This window comes from Oncorhynchus nerka, linkage group LG19, assembly GCF_034236695.1.
Source record: "Oncorhynchus nerka isolate Pitt River linkage group LG19, Oner_Uvic_2.0, whole genome shotgun sequence".
NCBI lineage: Eukaryota > Metazoa > Chordata > Actinopteri > Salmoniformes > Salmonidae > Oncorhynchus > Oncorhynchus nerka.
The window spans coordinates 9916493-9941322 of NC_088414.1; the positions used below are offsets into that span (position 1 = coordinate 9916493).

General features: G+C 45.0%; 2 protein-coding genes across 2 annotated transcripts in view; both read left to right on the forward strand.

The window, feature by feature from the left end:
- Positions 1-5189, forward strand: LOC115101012 (betaine--homocysteine S-methyltransferase 1). Its single transcript, XM_029620156.2, has 8 exons — positions 1-108; positions 588-720; positions 921-1033; positions 1556-1747; positions 1928-2075; positions 3553-3735; positions 3878-4106; positions 4371-5189. Exons 1-8 carry the CDS (start codon positions 79-81, stop codon positions 4549-4551), a joined length of 1209 nt encoding a protein of 402 aa, XP_029476016.1. The 5' UTR covers positions 1-78; the 3' UTR covers positions 4552-5189.
- A 12511-nt stretch (positions 5190-17700) lies between these two features.
- LOC115101013 (junction-mediating and -regulatory protein-like) overlaps positions 17701-24830 on the forward strand; it is a 53161-nt gene continuing 46031 nt past the window's right edge. Inside the window, exon 1 of the mRNA XM_029620157.2 lies at positions 17701-19297. Within this exon, the coding sequence (XP_029476017.1) occupies positions 18398-19297 (900 nt within the window). The 5' untranslated portion in view covers positions 17701-18397. The remainder of the gene's footprint in view (positions 19298-24830) is intronic.

A 24830-nucleotide genomic window follows, 5' to 3' on the forward strand; every position in this document is an offset into this window, starting at 1 on the left:
CACGGTATCAAACCCTCTCCAAATCTAGAGGAAGCCTGTGTTTGAGAAGGAGTGTCTCAAGTACAAGTGCAATCACCAATGATCATGGCACCAGCTGGAGCTAAGAGAGTAAGTCGAGACTTAATATGACCATCATTATGGCTGTAAAGGCATGCATGCCTATTGCATAATACACTTAGCCTTTTGTAGAACTATTGCAGGTGTGCTAATGTATGTATTGCTTTGGTGTTAAGAGTATGTTATTATAGAAATCAAAATGCTTATTTTAGTTCTAACTTCATCTGAACCCCTTGGTCTTGTTTGGTAGAATATATTAATAAAAATTGTAAATTTACTTTAGTTAACATAGAATGGTCTGACTTCTACTACAACTCTATTATATAACCTTAGATCAGCGTTTCCTGAACTCCGTCCTCGGGACCCCATGGGGTGCGATGTTCTCCCATTTGTGTCCCCAGGACCCAGTTTGGGAAAAATGCAATCGTCTACCCGTTGCGTATTTTATTCAGGGAGCTTTTTACGCATTTATTGCAGGTGCATATTTCATACTTGTAAAATGGAGAGCTAATTATGCAATGTTTGTGCAGAACATTCTGGAGCGCCTGGATGCAGGCGAGATTGTTATTGGGGATGGAGGTTTCGTCTTCGCCCTGGAGAAGAGGGGCTATGTGAAGGCGGGTCCCTGGACTCCTGAGGCTGCCGCCGAGCACCCCGAGGCTGGTAAACGATATCTAATCTTTGGCTCCCTGGACCCTGTGCACCAGTCATAGGCTAGCCTACATAGCATTTAGTTTAGCGAAGCCTCTCCAACTTGTCCATCAGACGCACATTTTTCAACCAGATGAAGTTGAGAGAGCGTGAAGTTGTAAATACTCAGCAAATAGCCATATGAGTGAGTGACTCACTCTTCTCGTTTCCAGTGAGACAGCTGCACCGAGAATTCCTGCGGGCGGGGTCAAATGTCATGCAGACTTTCACCTTCTACGCCAGCGACGATAAACTGGAGAACAGGGGTAACGCTCAGCGCTTCACCGTGAGTATCCGTCTGCAGCTGTTTGGGAAAACTCACCAAGAGGAAGAAATAAGAATGCCAGACCCCATTCTACTGTTACAGTTTGGCCATGCATTTCTAAGCAAGATTGTTCAATGACTGAATGGGATAAGAGTTTATAAAAATAATTGTAACTGTAAATATAACCTGTAAATCAGGTTTCCTATTCATCTCTCGAAGCCTGTTCTTCTGTTCAGCACTGATTTATTTCCCAACTTGTTGTTGAACCTACTTGGCAGGTTTCACAATGGTGATGTAGAAGTCATTGGGTGTGTTCCTCTGCCCAGGCGTTGCTGATGCCTGCCAGATCTTACAACGCCTGGTTAGGTATTTTTTTGTATCAGCTAATCACGTCGTATGTTATAGCAATCTGTCAGTCAATCACGTGACACTGAAACATTGGTTGACGCATGCAACGTCTGAGCAGGGGACACACAACCATTGTAGGCTACCTCAAACTACATCAATAGGGTTGTACACTCATCAATACTTGATTGACACCAGGGCACACAAATCAACGAGGCCGCCTGTGACCTGGCCAGGGAGGTGGCCAATGAGGGCGACGCGATGGTGGCGGGCGGGGTCTCCCAGACCCCCTCTTACTTGAGCTGCAAGTGCGAGGACGAGGTCAAGGGCATCTTCAAGAGGCAGCTTGATGTCTTCGTCAAGAAGAACGTGGATTTCATGATTGCAGAGGTAGGAATGGCATGATGTACGCACATATAGTAGATCCACTTCTTGCCCACATGGCATACTGATTACCGTAAATCTGATTTTTGACCTGACCGATTCTACATGCAATGGATCTTCACTTGGACAATGCTGGTTTCTGTATTGCTTGGGTTGTCACTTTTTTTACCCTGTGTGTTTGTGCAGTACTTTGAGCATGTGGAGGAGGCAGAGTGGGCCGTGCAGGTGCTGAAGACCTCCGGCAAGCCAGTGTGTGCCTCTCTGTGTATCGGCCCTGACGGAGACCTCAACGGAGTCAGCCCTGGAGACTGTGCCGTCCGGCTGGTCAAAGCTGGTATGGGACTTCATTTATATATATATATATATATCTCAGCAAAAAAATAAACGTTGCTTTTTCAGGACGCTGTCTTTCAAAGATCATTCATAAAAATCCAAATAACTTCACAGATCTTCATTGTAAAGGGTTTAAACACTGTTTCCCCATGCTTGTTCAACGAACCATAAACAATTAATGAACATGCACCTATGGAACGGTCGTTAAGACACTAACAGCTTACAGACGGCAGGCAATTAAGGTCACAGTTATGGCAACTTAGGACACTAAAGAGGCCTTTCTACTGAATCTGAAAAACACCAAAAGAAAGATGCCCAGGGTCCCTGCTCATCTGCGTGAACGTGCCTTAGGCATGCTGCAAGGAGGCATGAGGACTGCAGATGTGGCCAATAAATTGCAATGTCCGTGCTGTGAGACCCCTAAGACAGGGCAGACAGCTGATCGTCCTTGCAGTAGCAGACCACATGTAACAACACCTGCACAGGATCGGTACATCCGAACATCACACCTGTGGGACAGGTACAGGATGGCAACAACTGCCCGAGTTACACCAGGAACGCACAATCCCTCCATTAGTGCTTAGACTGTTCGCAATAGGCAGAGAGAGGCTGGACTGAGGGCTTGTAGGCCTGTTGTAAGGCAGGTCCTCACCATACATCACCGGCAACAACGTCGCCTATGGGCACAGACCCACCGTCGCTGGACCAGACAGGACTGGCAAAAAGTGCTCTTCACTGACAAGTCGGGGTTTTGTCTCACCAGGGGTGATGGTCGGATTCACGTTTATCGTCGAAGGAATGAGCACCGAGGCCTGTACTCTGGAGCGGGATCGATTTCATCATGGTCTAGGGCGGTGTGTCACAGCATCATCAGACTGAGCTTGTTGTCATTGCAGGCAATCTCAACGCTGTGCGTTACAGGGAAGACATCCTCCTCCCTCATGTGGTACCCTTCCTGCAGGCTCATCCTGACATGACCCTCCAGCATGACAATGCCACCAGCCATACTGCTCGTTCTGTGAGTGATTTCCTGCAAGACAGGAATGTCAGTGTTGTGCCATGGCCAGCGACGAGCCCTGATCTCAATCCCATTGAGCACGTCTGGGACCTGTTGGATCTGATGGTGAGGGCCATTTCCCCCAGAAATGTCTGGGAACTTGCAGATGCTTAGTGGAAGAGTGGGGTAACATCTCACAGCAAGAACTGGCAAAGCTGGTACAGTCCATGTGGAGGAGACGCACTGCAGTACTTAATGCAGCTGGTGGCCACACCAGATACTGACTTGTGAACCCCCCCTTTGTTCAGGGACACATTATTCCATTTCTGTTAGTCACATGTCTGTGGAACTTGTTAAGTTTATGTCTCAGTTGTTGAATCTTATGTTCATACAAATATTTACACATGTTAAGTTTGCTGAACATAAACGCAGTTGACAGTGAGTTTATATACACACACACTCTCTCTCTCTCTGCCAATAGGAGCCAATATTGTGGGCATCAACTGTCACTTTGACCCCATGACCTGTGTGAAGACGGTGAAAATGATGAAGGAGGGTGTGGAGAAGGCGGGGCTGAAGGCCCACTACATGGTCCAGCCTCTGGCCTTCCACACCCCTGACTGCAACTGCCAGGGATTCATCGACCTGCCAGAGTTCCCCTTCGGTACGTACACAGATCTCCATCGCCATCTCTCTCCTGCCCACGAGGTCGTCTTTCTCTGTTTCTCTTTCCTCCTTCCTTTCTCCTAATTTCTCTTCCCTTTTCCAACTCCCTCTCTCTGACTGCATGTCTGCCTCTCCCCCAGGTCTGGAACCCAGGATTCTGACCAGGTGGGACATGCACAAGTACGCCAGGGAGGCCTTCAACGTTGGCATCCGTTTCATCGGCGGCTGCTGCGGCTTCGAGCCCTACCACATCAGGGCTGTGGCTGAGGAGCTGGCCACAGAAAGAGGCTGCCTGCCCGCTGCCTCAGAGAAGCACGGTAACTGGGGTGCTGGTCTGGAGATGCACACCAAGCCATGGGTCCGTGCCAGGTAAGGAGACCGTATACACAACACGGGTACAAATTAGTTAGATACCAGGAACCACAAAAGAGTGTCCTTATATGACTCTAGTCCAAAATCGCAAAAGTTAAGTTATTTAACTTAAATGGTTACTGTAAGACACATGAGGTTAGACATAGTACTGTACCATTTTATTACCAGCTTATTACTCCCATGTCCGGAGTATACATTTGACCTTTTACATTTTCAATCCCCCACCTCTCCCTTCCCCCTCCGTTCTTCTCTCTCCCCCAGGGCTCGCCGTGACTACTGGGAGAAGTTGAAGCCAGCATCCGGCCGTCCCAGGTGTCCCTCCATGTCCACCCCTGATAGCTGGGGTGTCACCAAGGGCCATGCCGACCTGATGCAGCACAAAGAGGCCACCAGCCAGGAAGAGCTCAAGCCCCTGTTTGAGAAGGCCAAGGCCAGCCACTGAGCACTCCTTCTGGGGTAGGAGAGGGAGGTGGAGCCCCCTGGAGGAAAACCGAAGGAGTGGTGTGTTGTGGTTTGATAAAGGCAGAGGGGAGAACTCTCACACATTCCCTTTTTAAAGAAGTTTACATATCAAAAATAATTAGATGGAAGTCTTATTGTTCTGTTTTGATTTCTAGGACCATCTTCTTGTGAACCAATAGTTATTCTTATGATTTCATTCAGATTTGCAGCATCTCTAGATGGTAATAGCTCCATTGTATTCTCTTCTGTAATCATTCTAAAGTGATTATGGTATATATGCATCTAATTTCTAAATACCTGGATTTCAAACTTGATATGTGCCTTACTCAAATATAATGTGACAGCAATCATCGAGCCATTGATCTGTACTGTGAGTTAAACAAACAAACCAAAACGTTGCCCCCGGTGGTGCGTCCCACATACCTCCAGAGTGTGCTGCTGATCTTATTAGAAATAAAAGTGAAAGCGTGTTACTGAAACTACTGTGACCACAATGTTAAATAGCTGGTAAAGAATGTAGCATAGCCTAGTTACATCTAGTGCCAAAAAAAGATCTATACCAAATGAAAGTTGACTTCATAACTGTAGTTTGATTCAATAAACTTCCACTTGACCTTGTATGTGATGACATTTCTTCATTTTGTGGGGTATCCTGTGTTTTGAAACCTCAAGCTACCAAAGTACTTTACATACACAGAATACCAAGATAAAACTATTGAAATAAAGACAATCGCAGCAAAATCTGAATTGATTTATTTCCAAAACTTTATTGTAAATGTTTCTGAAATGACAAATAACCAAATGGCTTCAAAGTACAATCCAAATGAGTACGAAAAAGCTATTTCACTGTCATTCTACCCTTACAAAAAAAAGTCCTGCAAGACTATTCAATAATCCTGCAGGTTCTGTTGGATTCCTGCAAGAATTTACCTGACCCTGCAGGAATGACTTTGGCTGCATTTACACAGGCAGCCCAATTCTGATCTTTTGTCCACTAATTGGTATTTGGACCAATTACATAAGTCAGATCTTTTTAGATCTGATTAGTCAAAAGACCAATGAGTGAAAAAAAATAGCAGCATTAACATCTGCTCCTGCCACGCCCTCTACTTCTCATCCTGTGTCTCCCTAACCTGCCACCACTCCCCCAGTACCACTCCCCCAGTGCTCTCTCCCTCTCTGTGTATGTAATTGTGTGTGGAGACAGGTGTGCTAGAGGTGGAGCAGATCACCACCAGCTGCAACCTGTTCCATGATCAAGGCCTCTACAAATACTCAGCCCTGCCACTTCCACACTGTCAGTTTGTAGTCTCTGCTCAGTCAGTCTGCGGTTCTAGCCGCTTGTTCCTGCATAGATCTTGTTATCCCGTTGTGCCTGTTTTTCACTAGCCTGACGCTGCTTTTCTCTCTGCTACAGTTCCGTCCACTCTGACTCTGTTCCCTTTCTCCAGTCCCTCGTCTCGTCAGCCATGCTTCCCTGCCCTGGACCCCCACTCTACTGCTTCCTTGGATTCCGCTCCAGACCTGCTTACCCTGCCCTTACTCCGCTTGCCTCAGTTCCTGGTTCCCTGCTACCTGGCCTGCACCCCACCCCACCCCCACTCCCTCCCGCTTATCAATAAATACCTTAGCTACCTTATCCCTGTCCCCTCTTCTGAGTCTACACTTGGGTTCACCTGCTCCGCCCTGCGTTACAGCCAGAATTGGGCTGTCTATGTAAATGCAGTAATTTACCTGGGATGTGCAAGATGCTTTTTCCTGCATGATAAGAGAAATTCCTGAATTACAGCAGTTGCCTTGACTTCTGACAGGGACATCTATAAATGTTTTCCTGCACGATTTCATCAAGCCTACAATATTCTTACAGGTCACCTACACAATTAATTCACAAAAGCAAACATTCCTCTTTTAGTTTTCAGAATGTTGATATTTTTTGTTATCTGCAATTTTACAGGGTAGGCATTCTCTACCTAACTGTGTCATTAAAGGCTGCGTTTACACCAGGGGAAAGCGGCTCCCCCCCTCTCATTAAAGCCACGGAAGTTCAAGGCCGACAGTGGTACTGCAGGCGTTGTTTGCAGAAAACAGGATCCCCCCCATTATTGTGAATGGAAAAATGACTATCTTCATGGTCGATCTTTGTGTAAATAAAAACATATGTCCTTTGAACTGATTATTTACAATTCACACAGAAGATTCCATTCTCTATATTTTTTTCACTTTAAAAGTGCTTTCCTCACCATCTTAAATAAGCCCCATTCAAAAAATGTAGAACTAAGAACAGGAATAGCCCTTGGTTCACTCCAGACCTGACTGCCCTTGACCAGCACAAAAACATCCTGTGGCGTACTGAATTAGCATTGAATATCCCCTGCGATATGCAACTTTTCACAGAAGTTAGGAACGCAAAGGCTTAGCTTTTTCAAACAGAAATTTGCATCCTGTAGCACAAACTCCAAAAAGTTCACAGAACACTGTAAAGTGGAGTATAAGAGCACCTCCTACCAGCTGCCCACTGCACTAAGGCTAGGAAACACTGTCACCACCGATAAATCCACTATAATTGAGAATTTCAATAAGCGTTTTTCTACGGCTAGCCAAGCTTTCCACCTGGCTACCCCTGGGGCGGCAGGGTAGCCTAGTGGTTAGAGCGCTGGACTAGTAACCGGAAGGTTGCAAGTTCAAACCCCGAGCCAACAAGGTACAAATCTGTCGTTCTGCCCCTGAACAGGCAGTTAACCCACTGTTCCTAGGCCGTCATTGAAAATAAGAATTTGTTCTTAACTGACTTGCCTGGTTAAATAAAGGTAAAATAAAATAAAATAAAAAAAAACCGGTCAACAGCTCTGCACCCCCCACAGCAACTTTCCCAAGCCTCCCCCATTTCTCCTTCACCCAAATCCAGATGCTGATGTTCTGAAAGAGCTGCAAAATATGGGCCCCTACAAATCACCCGGGCTAGACAATCTGGACCCTCTGTTTCTAAAATTATCCCCTGCAATTGTTGCAAGATCTGCCGAAATAGTTGCATCCCCTATTACCAGCCTGTTCAACCTCTCTTTCGTATCGTCTGAGATCCCCAAAGATTAGAAAGCTGCCGCAGTCATCCCCTTCTTCAAACCCAAACTGTTACAGACCAATATCTATCCTACCCTGCCTTTCTAAGGTCTTCAAAAGCCAAGTTAATAAACAGATCACCGACCATATCGAATCCCACCGTACCTTCTCCGCTATGCAGCTGTACTCTGGACGTAGGCTGGGGCCAACCCACCACCGCTCTCACCTTCCCAGGATCCATTTGTATGCTCCCTGCAGCAATGATGTAACCCAGAATGGGGATGGTGAAGAGATGGATTTCACACTTCTCTGCTCTTACAAAAAGCTGGTTATCCAGGAGGCATTGGAGAACCTGTCGGATGTGGAGCACGTGTTCTTGGGTGGAGCGGAACAAGACGAGGATGTCATCGAGGTAGAGTAACCGGTTCAACATATTGCGGAGTACATCATTAACCATATCCTGGATCATAGCAGGGGCTTAGGTAAGGCCAAAGGGCATGACTAGGTACTCGTAATGGCCGCTGGCCATGTTGAAGGCAGTCTTCCACTCTTCCCCGTCCCGTATCCGCACCAGATGGTAGGCGTTCCATAGGTCCAACTTGGAGAACACGGTGGCCCCCTGGAGCGGCTAGAAGGCCGTGGAGGTGAGAGGTAACAGGTAGCGATGCATGGAGTGCGGGAGAGAGAGCCTTGCAGAAGCTGGAGTATTTCCTAGGCAACCTCTCTCCCGGACAATAGAGCATCGAAAACCTTCTTTACCTCTGCCATGAACTCCTCCAGACTGGAGCATACCGACTGTTGTTCCCATACTGCCGTAGTACAGGCGAGAGCCCTCCTAGACATCAACGTGATGAAGGAGTAGGACTGCAGCTTGATGATGAGGGACACTGAGGGAACACTGAGCGAGAGGTGCCCAACTCTATCGAAGCGCTCCGAGGGAGGTAAGCAGGGTTCCTGGGAAACCGGGGTGACGGCGCTGCTAACAGCAGGGTTGCTGAGGGGCTGGGAGGTTACCGTCGTGGTAGGCTGCATAGTAGACAACCCACGAAATTGCTCCAGCGATGTGTTCAATGCTTGGTCGTGGCATTCGGCCAAGGTCTGGAACCCTTCCATAAGACCGCAAAGCAACTCCTCATGCCTTTCAATGGTGGCTCCCTGGGAGGAGAGGGCGTTGCGGAGCTGGTCTGAGTCTGCTGAGTCAGTCATGGCCAGTTCGTACTATCCCGTTTCAGGTATGACCCAGATGCAGACAGTGTCGAAGAAACAAAAGTTATTTCTAATACATGGGCAGACAAACGACAGGTCAAAGGGCAGGGGTCAATAATCCAGTGAGGTGGGGCAAGGTATAGATCGGCAGGCAGGTTCAGGGTCAGTGAAAGCAGAACAGTCACAACCGGGAGGGACTAGAAAACAGGAGCAAGAAACAGGCAGGAGCAGGGGAACAAACGCTGGTAGGTTCCACAAACAAAACGAACTGGCAACAGAGATAGAACATAGGTATAAAAACACAGGGGATAATGGGGAAGACGGGTGACACCTGGAGGGGGGTGGCGACAAACACAAGGACAGGTAAAACAGATCAGGGTGTGACAAATATAATGGATCATCTGTGGCGCTAATGAGTCTTCACATAGCAATGAATGGTGTCAAGTGATCAATGGCTTTGTCCATTCACATACAGCACATGTCAAACACATTCCATGGAGTGTAGAGTGTCTGCAGATTTTCGCTCCTTCCTTATACTTAATTTATGACTTAAGGTCAATAAATAGTTAGGAATTCCCCTCACCTGGTTGACTAGGTCTTAATTGAAAGGAAAAAACTAAAACTGTCCCTCTGTGGAATGTTTGACACCTCTTGGTTTACACAGGCAACTCAATACTGATCTTTATTTTTTACTAATTTGTATTTTGACCAATCAGATCAGCTATGAAAAAGATCTGATGTCAAAAGATCTGATGTGATTGGTCAAAAGGTAAAGGAGTGTAAACACAGCCATAGTGTGACTGCTTGGTTTAAACTTAAACAGTTTGGCAGCATACATTTTACAAGCAAAGTATGCCATCAAGTGGACAAAATGTAAATCACCTTGTAATATCCTACTTTGTAATAAACCACAATCTGTAGGTGTCAGTGTTGTGCCATCTGATCTGGCCCACTTTCATCCCCAGGAGGCTACTGTTGTATCATCATAACTAATACTGACTGTATCAAACAAAGGCAAAAACAAGTACAAAATAATTAATTCATGACTAAATGTATTGTAGTATTTTCACTATTTATTAGGATTCCTATGCCTCCGGGGGTCCAAACAGGAATACAACAATTACATCACAACAAAACAACAGCAGCCTACATCCTAAATGAAACAATACATCATTCAATACACTATTACATTATTACTCTGTTATAAAAGTGTTATAAAAATGTACAATATAACATTTACAATAGTACAATGTGTGTGTGTGTCTATTTTAGAGTGTGTGTGTGTGTTACGTTCCCCAGTTTATGTGTTGTAGTTTGTATATTTGCATGTGTTTATTTCAGGAAATGGCTTCCTGAAATCCCTCAAGCAGCTGATTGGTCGACTCCATGGCTAATTGGAGAGCTGACCCCGCCCCCTCGTCAAGACGCAGCTGTCTCCAATTACCCATTCCTTCAGAAGCTATATAAAAGCCAGTGTTCTGTTCAGGAGGAAATATTTTTTGCTGGGAGGTCATTGCAGAGAGATTTTGCTAGAGGTTGATTTTGATGGGAGTTCATTGCTGGGAAGTTGGTATGTTTTGTGAGTTTGTTGCTCAGATAGAGCTTATTTGATGTCCTTTGTTTCTTAGTTTGTTTGTGAAATTGTTTAATATTCTGTTTCATTTGTTCCCAGGGGGAGAAGGGGAAGGCACCTTGGGAGTGTTTAGGCAAGAGGCCCGCGGGCATACATGTACCTGTAGTATATTCACTGTCTAGGCACACTAGTTAAGACCTGGGCGGACCACCCCCTATATTTTGGTTAGGGCACCAGGTGGTGCTAAATTAGGTAAGTAGTGGGTAGGCAGGTAAGATAGGAGAGGGGGGGGGTTTGAGATTTACTTTCTTTGCTTTGGTTCCGTCCAGCCCCTTTTCCCCATATTACTGTGTAAAGGAATAAAGTCCTTGTAAACGGTACCACATTCTGCCTGTTGTCATTCTTACTTGGACCTACAGTCCATACCTTTTTCACTTCACGGAGAATTTAGTTGTAGCAGGGTGTTGCGTTCCCTCTTCATAGAGGCGTGCGTAACAGTGTGTCTATTTTAGTGTGTGCGTATGTGTGTCTCTTCCACAGGAGGTTGGTAGCACCTTAATTGGGGAGAACGGGCTCGTGGTAACGGCTGGAGTGGAATTAGTGGATTCGTATCAAATTCCATTTGCTCCGTTCCGGCCATTATTATGAGCCGTTCTCCCTTCAGCAGCCTCCTGTGGTCTCTTCACAGTTTGCGTTGTGCCGTGAGGTGTTTTATCTGTTTCAACCTGATTTGACTGATGGCTTGATATACTTGATGTGGAAGAGTTCCATGTAGGCTCTATATAGTACTGTGCAATTCCCAGAGTCGGTTCTGGACTTGGGGAATGTGAAGAGACCCCTGGTGGCATGTCTCGTGGGGTACGTATGGGTGTCTGAGCCGTGTGTTAGCTGTTTGAACAGACAGTTCGATGCTTTCAACAAGTCAATACCTCTCACCAAGACAAGTAGTGATGCAGTCAATCTCTCCTCTACTTTCAGCCAGGAGAGATTGACATGCATGATATTATTAGCCCTCAGTGTAAATTTAATGACCAGCACGTGCTGATCTGCTCTCGTGGGGAATGTATGGATGTCTGAGCCGTGTGTTAGCAGTTTGAACAGACAGTTCGATGCTTTCATAAAGTCAATACCTCTCACAAAGACAAGTAGTGATGTAGTCAATCGCTCCTCCACTTTGAGCCAGGAGAGATTGCCATGCATGTTATTATTAGCCCTCAGTGTAAATTTAATGGCCAGCCGCGCTGCTCTGTTCTGGCACTTGACCGTATACAGTCATGGCCAAAAGTATTGGCAGCCTTGCATTTAAAAAAAAATAATGCACCATGTCTTCCAGAAAACTGTTGAAATGTAAACATATTTTGGTATCCACATGTACAGTTGAAGTCGGAAGTTTTACATACACCTTAGCCAAATACATTTAAAGTTTTTCACAATTCCTGACATTTAATCCCAGTAACAACTCCCTGTCAGAGGTCAGTTAGGATCACCACTTTATTTTAAGAATCTGAAATGTCAGAATAATAACAGAGAATGATTTATTTCAGCTTTTATTTCTTTCATCACATTCCCAGTGGGTCAGAAGTTTACATACTCTCAATTAGTATTTGGTCGCACTGCCTTTAAATTGTTTAACTTGGGTCAAACATTTAGGGTAGCCTTCCACAAGCTTCCCACAATAAATTGGGTGAATTTTTGCCCATTCCTCCTAACAGAGCTGGTGTAACTGAGTCAGGTTGGTAGGCCTCCTTGCAAGCAAACACTTTTTCAGTTCTGCCCACAAATGTTCTATGGGATTGAGGTCAGGGCTTTGTGATGGCCACTCCAATACCTTGACTTTGTTGTCCTTAAACCAGTTTGCCACAACTTTGGAAGTATACTTGACCAAGCTTTAACTTCTTGACTGATGTCTTGAGATGTTGCTTCAATATATCCACACAATTTTCTACCTCATGATTCCATCTATTTTGTGAAGTGCACCAGTCCCTCCCTCCCATCCCCACAACATGATGCTGTCACCCCCATGCTTCACGGTTGGTATGGTGTTCTTCAGTTTGCAAGGCTCCCCCTTTTCCTCCGAACATAATGATGGTCATTATTGGCAAACAATTCTATTTTCGTTTCGTCAGACCAGAGGACATTTCTCCAAAAAAGTACTATCTTTGTCCCCATGTGCAGTTGCGAACCGTAGTCTGGGTTTTTTATGTTGGTTTTGGAGCAGTGGCTTCTTCCTTGCCGATCGGCCTTTCAGGTTGTATCGATATAGGACTCGTTAAACTATGGATATAGATAATTTTGTACCTGTTTCCTCCAGCATCTTCACAAGGTCCTTTGCTGTTGTTCTGGGATTGATTTGCACTTTTCGCACCAAAGTACATTCATTTCTAGGAGACAGAACGAGTCTCCTTCCTGAGCGGCATGACTGCTGCGTGGTCCCATGGTGTTTTACTTGCATACTATTGTTTGTACAGATAAACGTGGTACCTTCAGGTGTATGGAAATTGCTCCCAAGGATGAACCAGACCTTTGGAGGTCTACCATTTTTTTTTTTCTGAGGTCTTGGCTGATTTAATTTGATTTTCCCATGATGTCAAGCAAAGAGGCACTGAGTTTGAAGGTAGGCCTTGAAATACATCCACAGGTACCTCTCAGAAGCTTCTAAAGCCATGACATCATTTTCTGGAATTTTCCAAGCTGTTTAAAAGCACAGTCAACTTAGTGTATGTAAACTTCTGACCCACTGGAATTGTGATACAGTGAATTATAAGTGAAATGGTCTATATCTATATCCCATCTGTAAACAATTGTTGGAAAAATTACTTGTGTCACGCACAAAGTAGATGTCCTAACCAACTTGCAAAAAAAACTATAGTTAACAAGACATTTGTGGAGTGGTTGAAAAACGAGTTAATGACTCCAACCTAAGTGTATGTAATCTTCCAACTTCAACTGTACGTCTTTGCTTTGCAGTTGAACAAAACAAAAACCTCTGAATCATTTACTAAATGTTAGCTTATTCCAAAAAGAAATCCTAAAATGGCTCAGACAATATTATTGTCACCTTCTAGAAGTAGTTAGAAATAATTGGATTTCAAGCAGGGGTTCTCCTTTACTTTGGAATTGAATTCCCCTGTGGTGAGTTGCAGGTGCCTGTAATATAAAAAAACACTCATTCAACCAGTTTGAATAGAGAAAATGACTAATTCTCCTGTTTTGTGTCACTGTATGTACCACAAGGAGCATGGAGAAATGAAAGAAAAGCAGAGAATTATCTGAGGTCAGACATAAGATTGTAGCCAAGCATGGACAATCTCAAGGCTACAAGTCCATCTCCAGAGACTTTGATGTTCCTGTATGTAATGTTATCAAGAAGTTTAAGGCCCATGCCACTGTAGCCAACCTCACAAGAGAACTTGATGGAAGATTGCAGCAAGCAAAGGATTGTTTCACTAGTGGAGAAAGCATCTCGATCATCTGCCACACAGATTGAAGCTGACCTTCAGACACAAGGTACGGCAGCTTCAACTCACACCCACCGTCGCCAACTCAATGAAAGGGGGTTATATGGTAGGAGTCCCAGGAGAACCTCACTGCTTAGAGAGAGACATAATAAAGCCTGACTTGTCAAGGATCCCCCGGTCCTGGTGCTCATTCCGTTCACCAGCTCCCGAGGTCTACGTCACCGGCCTTCTAGGAGTCACTGAACTGGATGCATTACAACCAACCCTGGACTGTCTTGTCTCATTACGCACACCTGGTTCCCTTTCCCCCTGATTAGTATGTGTATGTATGTGCCCTCTGTTCCTCATTGTCCTTTTTGGGAAACCTCATATCCCCGGAGGGAGTGGCGACGCGTCAGCGCAGTCAGGTCATGGCCCATCCCCAACTCCGTGAAAGCAGTCCAGTGATTCCTGGGGTTCGCCAACTATTTCCAGAGGTTCATCCAGGGCTTCAGCACGGTGGTAGCGCCTCTTACCTCCCTGCTGAGAGGAGGTCCCCAGCTGCTTCCCGTCCCCTCACTCCCCTTCATCGTCGAGGTGTTACTGTCAGGACCGGCCGGGGGAGTGGGCGAATATTCTACCTTGGGCTGAGTACGCACAGAATTCCCTCTGCCACTCCTCCACCAACCTCACTCCTTTCCAGTGCGTGTTGGGGGTATCAGCTGGCCCTGGCACCTTGGCATTCGAGCTAGACAGAGGCCCCTGCCATGGACGAGTGATTTCGGGGCGCTAAGGAGACCTGGAACGCTGCGCACACTCGTCTCCAGCGGGCCGTGCGTCGGCACAAGGAACATGCTGACCGCCACGGCAGTAAGGTGCCTGTTTTCTCTCCAGGTGACCGGGTTTTGCTCTCCACCCGGAACCTGCCCTTCCGCCTGCCCTGCCAGGAGCCGAACCCACGGTTTGTGGGGCCGTTTAAAGTCCTGAGGAGGGTTAATTAGGTAACTTTTGCAACTCCCTGCTGATTACCGCATTAACCGACTTTTCATGTGTCTCTCCTCAGGCCAGTGGTGCCTGGTCTCCTCGCTGAGGCTGGACCCAGTGACGCCCCGCCTCCTCCTCTGGACATCGCAGGAGGTCCAGCGCACCTTGATGTCCTGGATTCGTGGCATCGGGCGGGGCGTCTCCAGTACCTCATCGACTGGGAGGGGTATGGGAGGGGTACGGCCCAGAGGAGCGGTGCTGGGTTCCTGCGGTGGACATCCTGGACTCTTCGCTGACCATTTTCAGCGTTAGCTCCCTGACCGACCCGCATCCCTGTGATCGTCCCGGATCCCCGGTACTGCTGCTCATTCCGTTCACCAGCTCCGGACGATTACCACCAACCGCGGACTGTCTTGTCTCATTACGCACACTTGGTTCCCATTCACCCTGATGAGTATGTGTATATATGTGCCCTCTGTTTCCCATTGTCCTTGTCGATTATTGTCCCATGTCCGTTGGTCTTATGAGTATCAGCTGTCCAATGTCCGTTGGTGCTCTGTTGTAATCAGCTGTCCCATGTCCGTTGGTGCTCTGTTGTAATCAGCTGTCCCATGTCCGTTGGTGCTCTGTTGTAATCAGCTGTCCCATGTCCGTTGGTGCTCTGTTGTAATCAGCTGTCCAATGTCCGTTGGTGCTCTGTTGTAATCAGCTGTCCAATGTCCGTTGGTGCTCTGTTGTAATCAGCTGTCCCATGTCCGTTGGTGCTCTGTTGTAATCAGCTGTCCCATGTCCGTTGGTGCTCTGTTGTAATCAGCTGTCCCATGTCTTGTTATTACGGGTCTCGTCCCGTGTATTATTTAGAGGTTTACACCTCTTTTGTTTGAAGGAAATCCCTGTTTATATATATATATATATATGACAGGGACTAAGCCCAAAACAAACACACACGTTTGTTTTGGGCTTCGTCCCTGTCGTTTTCATGACGTACTTTAGTTTGGGTGGAGAAATAAAAAACCCTTATACGTATTCCTCCGCCTGTCTCCTATCATTATACAGCGTGACATGACTGCAATTTGTCAAAACACACCTGAACATGACAAAATCCTTCTGAGAGAATGTCCTGTGGACAGATGAGACCTAAAGAACACCTTCCGTACAGTCGAACATGGACGAGGTACCAGTGATGTTTTGTAGTTGCTTTGCTGCCACTGGCACTGGGTGCCTTGAACGTGTGCATGGCATCATGAAATCAGGAGAATACCAAGTCATTTTGGAGTGCTATGTCAGACCAAGTGTCAGAAAGCTGGTTCTCCGTCGAAGGTCATGGGTCTTCCAGCAGGACAATGACCCCAAAAACACTTCAAAAAACACCCAGGAATGGTTCATGACAAAACGCTGGACTGTTCTGACGTGGCCAGCAATGAGTCCGGATCTAAATCCCATTAAACTTGTGGAGAGTTCTGAAAACAGCAGTTGGGAGAAGGCACCCTTCAAATCTGGGAGAACTGTAGCAGTTTGCACAAGTGGACCAGGCCAAACTGCCAGTACAGAGGCACTTGATTGCAGTTATTTTGACCAAAGGCAGTGCTACCAAATATTAAGTCAAGGGTGTCAGTAATTTTGTCAATGCCATTTCTGTTTATTTTCTGATTTAAATGGATATATTCAGTTCTGAATTCAAAACAAAGGTTCTGTAATATTAACAGTGAAATAAAAAATTGTGGAGACCAAATACTTTGGTTAATCTCATTTTTAGGGGAAATTGTGAGTTACTTGAAATAAGTGCAAGGGTGCCAATATTTTTGGCTATGACTGTAACTGGGCAGTAGTTCAGGTGTGATAAAACCAGGGCCTGTAGGACTTGTTTTTGTTGATTGTGATGTTAAAACAGCAGAGCAGCGGACAGACCTCTCCCCAGTCACCATTGCGTCAATATGTTTTGACCATTTCAGTTTACACTCAACTTGCTCAATTGCCACATGATTCAGTACAAGCTATAGATGAAGTTCAGGGCTTCGCAACTGATTTGTCCCAAATACAATGCTTTTAGTTTTTTGATATATTTAGGAGTAGCTTATTACTTTTCACCCATTCTAAAACGGACTGCAACTCTTTGTTAAGTGTTGCAGTGATTTCACTTTGTGGTAGCTGACGTGTATAATGTTGAGCCATCAGTGTACATAGATACACTGGTAGCCTTGTGGCCAAAGAAGAAGGGGGCGAAAAGATAGGTGGAAACCTCTCTCATTTAAATACCCCCCAAATAAAGAAATACAACTGCTGTTGAACGGAGACTCCTCAATACATCAAGTGGGAGTAACCTAACCATTTGGCTGATTCTGTCACTGGCAACAAATGGTCTGAAGTCAATGCAAAACCGATCTATAGACAGTATGTACCTATCTAACACACAGCTCAGACACCCAAATAGTCACCACCATACTTGATATGACTCTTTTATGTCATAGTGCCTTTGTTATTTTATGTATTTGTTCAATGTAGGCCTATAGGCTACATTGACTTATTATAGAGTGAAAGTGTTATCAAATCAAATGTTTTTTTGTCACATGCGCCGAATACAACAGGTGTAGGCCTCAGTGAAATGCTTACTTACAAGCCCTTAACCAACAACGCAGTTTTAAGAAAAATAAGTGTAAAGTAAAAAATAAAAAAGCATATATATTGTCATGACAACAAATGATTGCTTGCCAGGGGATGCAACTGTTACTAATTGTATTATGTATTTATAACACATTAATAAAGGGTTCTTTTAACAGTGGTTTGATTAAATGAAATAGGGATTTGTACGTTGACTTTTTTTCTTAATTCTGCGTCACCACGTCCACTGCGTGTCCCACGTGCAGATGTTTACGCTCCTCGTGCAGAACCACGTCATATTAATTCGCAGTTGGAAGAAAAACGTTGGAAAGAGGGAAAGATGGCACATCGAAACAACAACACATTTGTCGTAACCGAACAAAGGGACAGTTCCTGGACAATATCACCCGACTGTCTTTAGACTAACAACATCTCCGACACAGTAAAAACAGTATTTCTGAAGGGGTGTTTTGTTCAGAAAAGTCCTCACCCGAATTTGACTGCACGCATCTCTCTGGCGTTTACTGCTTGTAAACAGATCCTCCTCTCTTGACGTCAATGGGAACCGCGGCTCTGCATTGATTGTCTGTAACGTTAGTCGTACAAAGGGAGCCAGACAACGAATGTAGCAGACAGGTGAGCGAGCCAGGTGGAGCGATGACAAGCCTGGCAACTAACAATAATAATTCGACTCTTACGCCGTTCGTGGCTGTTTTGTTCTTATGGATGTAACGTTAGTCGAGCAATTTAACGGGCATATCTTCAACTTGACGTTTGATTTGAGAAAATTCTGCGCAACGTTCAGAGGGTAGCTAATCAACTCTCCAAGCTTCTAAACAAAGCGAGCCACGTTTTTTGTTGTTGTATTCTTCTCGGTTGGCTAGTCTTTTTAGCCTCAACGACGAACTGTGATAAGGGGTACCGGTATTCGTCTGTGAGCTCTTTAGCTCCGTTTTTACTGGCTGGATGAGATGTCATTCATGATGGAGGATTCTGTAGAGTCGGACTGGGTGGCGGTTCGACCAAATGTTTTCGACGAAAAGGAAAGACACAAATTCGTTTTTATCGTCGCTTGGAACGAGATCGAGGGAAAGTTCGCCATAACCTGCCACAATAGAACAGTACAGAAACGGTCTGCGTTTCGGGATTCGCTCTTGGAAGACGTCGAATGCGACCTCGCATCCCCCGCCACACTAGCGCCCGAGGCAGACAAACTCAAAACTCCACTAAAAAGTCCCACCAAAAGAAAAGATGACATCTCCGCAATGATTAAATTTAGATCTAATGTCAAACCGAAAGGGAAAAGTCCGACAAAGAGCCCCATTCGAGAGAATACAGCCGCGGTAGGTGCCTCATCAAGGCCAGCCGAGAGTGTTATCAAAACACTTACGTTAGGGTCGTGGGACATCGTGCCCTCTAAGATGACCGACATCGAGGTCTTGGAACCAGCGGATGTCTCTGGGTTGCCTCGCTCCTCGGACGATGGCGACGGAGAGGAGTCGGATAGCAGCCGAGAGGGCTACAGCTGGGCAGGTCTGTTCGCCTTCCAGGATGTGCGGGCAGCCCACGTCCAGCTCTGCGCTGTCAACTCGGACCTGGAGCCCTGTCTGCCCCCTTTCCCCGAGGAGCAGTCAGGCATGTGGACGGTGCTATTTGGGGCCCCTGAGGTATCTCAACGGGAGACGGATGCTCTGTGTTACCAACTACAGGTGTACCTGGGCCATGCTCTGGACACCTGCGGCTGGAAGATTCTTGCCCAGGTGCTATTTACAGAGAGTGATGACACAGAAGAGTACTATGAGAGTTTGAGTGAGCTGAGACAGAAGGGATATGAGGAGGCTCTCCAGCGGGCCAAGAAACGGCTCCAAGAGGTAAATTCAACTACACACCAATCTCCTTGCACTCGAGTGTTTATGGGGAATGGCTAGTCTCCAGACAAAAATAACATGGCAAGAGTAGCTACATTCATCTTCTACTGCTCAGCATGATAAACACTGAACCAGAATCAGGTTTCACAGGAGACGTTGAACATGGCGATTCTCCTTTATGCCCAGGAAGAAGCCATTCAACTTGCCGTTCACCAGCTTTTCAAGCTTAATAATGTCAAAATAAGTTTGGTACTTATTCAAAAATAGACGGTAATATAAGTGTATGAACGTCATATTAATTTGTTGTTTCTCCCGCACTACACGTAATGCAATAATATGTTATGTAAGTATACCATATAGCGTATGTTTTTACAGTGATTGTATATTTCTAGATATGCTTTATTTAGTGTATTTTAATTCAAACGCTAGTATGGCAGTAGGTGCAGAAAAGGTGGATTTGGTGCATGCGCACTTGGTCAAAAACCATACTTATAATATTTTCTAACAAAGCATGTAACTTTTTATTTAAACCTTTTTTGGAAGCACATACAGCTTGACATGCTGCTGAATGGCAAGTTGAACGGCTGCTTTCTGGGTTTAAAGTAGAATCGCCATGTTTCTGCGTCTCCTGTAAACCCAGATTATGGTTCAGATAAACACTAGAAAATTGTTGACATTCAATATTAAATAACAAGATAATTGATTTGATGCCATCATACCACCAGCAGACATTCTGAGTCTCACAATGAAGAATAGTTATTGTTCCACATGTAGGAAAATGCGTGGAGAAATTCCTGACACTCTTTACTGTTATTATTTTGTCAATCTGGCATTACTATACAAGGCACATGTTGATCACTTTGTTTCCCAGTCCAGCTTAAATGCACATGCAGGCCTGTACTTTGAACACACACACACAAACACACACATTGTTTCCATTGGCTGATGAGGTCCAAAGTGCATGTCTGGGGCACTCGACCACATGGTCCTCTCTCCCTCTCCTCCCCTCTCTTTCTCCACCTTTCCCTTTGTTTTTATGTAGCCTCAGAGCAACCATCTGTTGCTCTACAAGCCTCAGTCCCAGGCCTGTAATATGATCTGGCCCCTGCCCTGACACTCCATTTGGCTGTTTAGGGGAGGGGAGTTCATTGTTACTGTTGGATAATGGGGTAGGGAATCCTCCACACTAGAGTCATGGAGTTTCAGCAAATGCGGTTTGAGAGTGAGAATTTGAATGATAACACCAAAAGTTCCAAACAAGGGACCAAAGAAAGGACAATCGACATTATAGTAACAAAAGCCAGCTCTTATAGGGCTGGATGGGTGAACCTCCTTTAGGGCAGGTCCTACTATCACCCCGTCTGTATAAGTGCTAGGGGGGGAGGGGGGGAAACTGTAAAAACTATCTGTGCCTCCCTCTATCTATCGCTCTCCCTTTATCTCTCCATCCCTTTTTTCTTTGTCTTCTCATCTCTCTGTCATTGTGTGATTGTTTGAGTCAGAGACCACAGAACAGCTGGGCAGGCTAGGACGGGGCTAAGTCAGGTCATAACTAACTAACAAGTGGGGATACGAGTATTTAAGAATCACTGTTACTCTCAATGTTATTCATAAAAACAAGCAGGCTATTGCCTTGGCTTACTCTCACACTCAGCTCTGGTTTATGAGGACTAGGTTGTTTACAGTAGGCTACATCACAGCCATCCTGTCCCGTTACAGGGTAATAAACAAATGATTCCCTTGAAATAGCGCGTTGTCTAAACCTGGACTGAATTGTGTTATATGAAGAGTAGTGGGGGGGGGGGGTCTATACAGTTACATATCGGGATCTGATTTTTTTTTTTACCATATATGCCTATCATAACGTAATTTTGACAATATTGCAAGATCATTTTTTGTGCTAGTGGAATGTACCTGCACCAAATTCCATACTTTTTTTTCTCCATAGCTTGTTCTCCATCTTCTTTTTTAATAGGGAGCCAATTAGTTTTCGGCACTTTTATTTCCAATACTGATAAACTTGTTTCCCCATGCTCTCTCTTGTCCCTTTGCAGCAGACCAAAAGAATCACAGTATCAAATCTCGTTCCATATATCATAAGAAACGCAATACGTATCGAATTGGCACCTAAGTATTAGTGATACGATATGACATTTCTGTGCGATACCGATTTCCAATATTTTCCTTGCCAAAAAAAACCTACAATATATATATTTTTTGCAGCCTTTTAAGCATTCTAGTACAGTTAAATAGTTAACACACAGACATGGACGCAGCAGTCTAAGGCACTGCATCTCAGTGCTAGAGGCGTCACTACAGTCCCTGGTTCGAATCCAGGCTGTATCACATCCAGCCGTGATTGGGAGTCCCGTGGGGCGGCGCACAATTTGCCCTGCGTCGTCCGGGACTGGCCGGGTAGACCGTCTATGTAAATAAGAATTTGTTCTTAACTGACCAAAACGTTATTTTGTTGGCATTTACGTATGTCCCCATTACCAGTAAAACATAATCAAAACCTATTTCTTTCACATACTTGCTGTTTCGTTGTTCATTTGTTCAGTCGTTTCATTCTCAACCAGGATTTCTAATTTCTATGGAACACCACTTGGGTCTTTGCGTGTCATAAAATATACTATTTAACACTATTTTACTTGTCAAATAACACTTGGCGTGTCATAGTTCGTGGCCGGTGTTTGCTTGTTTGCAGACTTTTTTGTACAGCTTTGACAGTGCTACTGTATCTTTTTTGACACGCAAAGACCCAAACGGCGTTCCATAGTATGAATGCCGTGAACCTAATAGCAGTAATGCTATTACTGTGTAACTCCGGTAGGGCAACATCGGAAAAATAGTGCACTTGGTAGTGTAACCGATGCTCGACCAGTCGGCGAAAGCAGCGAAAGCCAACATCACCCAGGACAAAGAACGGTTGATTGTCAAGGGCAATGAATTCCATTATCTTGGCTTTAATGGATTTCGCCTTTGAGTTGTCTCGCTGAAAATGTGTTATTCTTTCAAATGACTGTTTGACTTGTTGACTGCTCGAACCACACAGCAGACGTGGTGGGCTAGTTTAGGAATGCTACGTGGCGTCATTACGTCATGTACCTTCGCGATATAGGTATGCACGTCAGCTTTGACATCGGTTTTGCACATCGGCGTTAAACTAGACATCCGATATGTTCACCGATATGTCGTGCATCCCTACTAAGTATCGTGAGGTCCCTGCCAATTCCCAGCCTTTTATATGATGGAGAAACCTGGATAAGAATGATGGCAGGATGAGGATAGCAATTAGGAATGTAAATCGGTTAGCCATCAAAAATACATTTATAATGCTTATCAGTCTATAGGTTAATTTGCATCATTTTGTGGAATTAAATTGGCGTGTGTGTATTTTTGTTAGTCGTCATGCGTTTTATTTATCACACGCGCACAGCATACCCTAGTTTGAAGAGCAGAATAGCCTACCACCTGTCAGACAGTGCGAAAGTAGCTCCTCAATAAGCCTGTAGGCTACTGGAGTGAAGCCCAGTCATTGCGCAACAAATAACAATTCTAAATGAAATCGTGTGTTAAAAACTTGTGGCCATGATTTAAAAAGGAGCTATTTTTATTTCTCATTATCAACTCGTAACGTGCTCCACCCATTCGCCATTCGGCTGCATAGGCTATAGCCTGCCTACCATTGACTATCAGCGCGTCACCCACCACTTTGCAACGTGATCTTGAGGCAGTATAATTGTTTGAAACCTGAACGGTTTACTTCACTTCAGATAACGAGGCATGTCTTACCTTGCTTCAAAGTAGTCTGGCCAAAATCCAACCATAGAAATGTGGAGGCAGTTATTTTATAAAGACTTCCTCATGCCATTTCTTTCTTGTCCTATTGATTTTCATATCAACTTTCTTCCATTGTCCAGATGCCAAAGGCACAATCCTAGTCATATTAGAAACCCATCACAGTAGTTGCTATTAGAGTCCTCCTCTTTCTAAGTTTCTAACAGATGTTCAACTCTGTCAGATATGGACCTGCTCACATTAGGTCTGCTCACATTAGAGCTGTGTTTTCCTGCAAATGAAGTTATTTTGGGCCTACGCTTGTCGCCCGCCTTATCGCCTTGGTACGACTCCAATTGTTAGGCTGGAAACATAAGCATCTCGTCATTATATATACAAATCTCTGATAGTGTTTTTTGTTGACCACGTCATTTTACCGGTTAATGAGGTTCAGTTAGTTGGTAGCAAAATTGACTGAAATGTGCATCCTTATAGCAAATGAGTCTATTACTGGAGACCGTGTGTGATTCCCTGTTGCTGTGGTGACCTGGTTTGACTCCGTAAGGTGTTTCTTCCTCAGAGAGATGGGGAGAGGGAGACACACTGTGTTTTCATATTGTAGGTACTGGCAGGTGTGTGTGGAGGTTGCTGAAACTGACATCACATCCTCTGCCACAAACATAATACAATTTGAGCGAAATCGTGTGTGCCTGTGTGCTCGAGCATGTTTTTTTTCTTCTTTTTTTTTTCGGGGAATTCCGTGGGTTGATTTTGCTTGAGCTGTAGCCAGTGGTTCGTGGCCCAAGAGAATGCACTACACCACACCTAATAATAATTCACGATAGGCCAGACAGACATCTCACAGAGTAGGACAAAGAGAACTCCTCCCTGAATACAGTGCAGTAAAAGAGGAGGAAACAGGGAGAGGAGGCCATTGTATATTAGTAGTGTGGGTTGGTGGTGAAGGCCAAGGACAGAGGGGAGTAAGAGAGCAGCAACTCAATGGACACACAATAGCTTCCTCTGACTGAGGCTGTGGGCTATGATGAGAATGTCACAGTTGATTGAGCTCCAACCTCTGTCAGTCATTGGGTGATGATGTCATTGAGGGGAGACGGTCACTGACTTTGTGCAGGCCTCCATGCTGATAGTGAGAAGGCCATAGGACCAGCTGGGATACGAGTCAGAGAATCACTGGGTTAACTCACTGTGTCCTTATCTCAACCTCTGCCCTGCCTGTCTGCCTGCCTGCACTATGTAAAATGATTCAGTTGTGGGATGCACTGCTTGAGAAGAGAGAGCAACACTGTGCTAAGCATTTATGGAATAGAATGAATAGAGCAATAGTCTTGTTCAATGTCCACACACAATATGGAAACTTGTCTTTGGCTTCATACACTTTGATCCAGATATTTGCCTAAACATAACCATCAAAACATCAATAGCACTTGTCAAAAATAACATGGGACTTCAAAAGTAGGCTACAACATGGAAAATTCAAAGAATGATTTATAGTCTATTAGTTTGAACGTTATTACCAGAGGTTATCTGTACCGAATTAAAACAAAAAGTCTACTTTCTCTGGGATTTAAAGTTTGATCCGAGTTTTGAGTCAGACTAACATTAGTTTGTCATAGAAAGGGTTTACAGTAAGATGGACACTCCCAGTCGGTAAAAGTCATGGAGACTCCTGTAATTACGGCAAACCTCCCTCGCTCCCAGTCCTACACACCCCACTGAGTCTGAGAAGTTTTTA

What these genes read in the sequence shown, in the direction of transcription:
- LOC115101012 (XM_029620156.2), top strand. Translation starts at nt 79, where the DNA reads ATGATCATGGCACCAGCTGGAGCTAAGAGA. An exon ending in CCTGCCAGAGTTCCCCTTCG is followed by an intron (nt 3,736 to 3,877) that starts GTACGTACACAG and finishes CCTCTCCCCCAG; the next exon opens with GTCTGGAACCCAGGATTCTG. An exon ending in AAGCCATGGGTCCGTGCCAG is followed by an intron (nt 4,107 to 4,370) that starts GTAAGGAGACCG and finishes TCTCTCCCCCAG; the next exon opens with GGCTCGCCGTGACTACTGGG.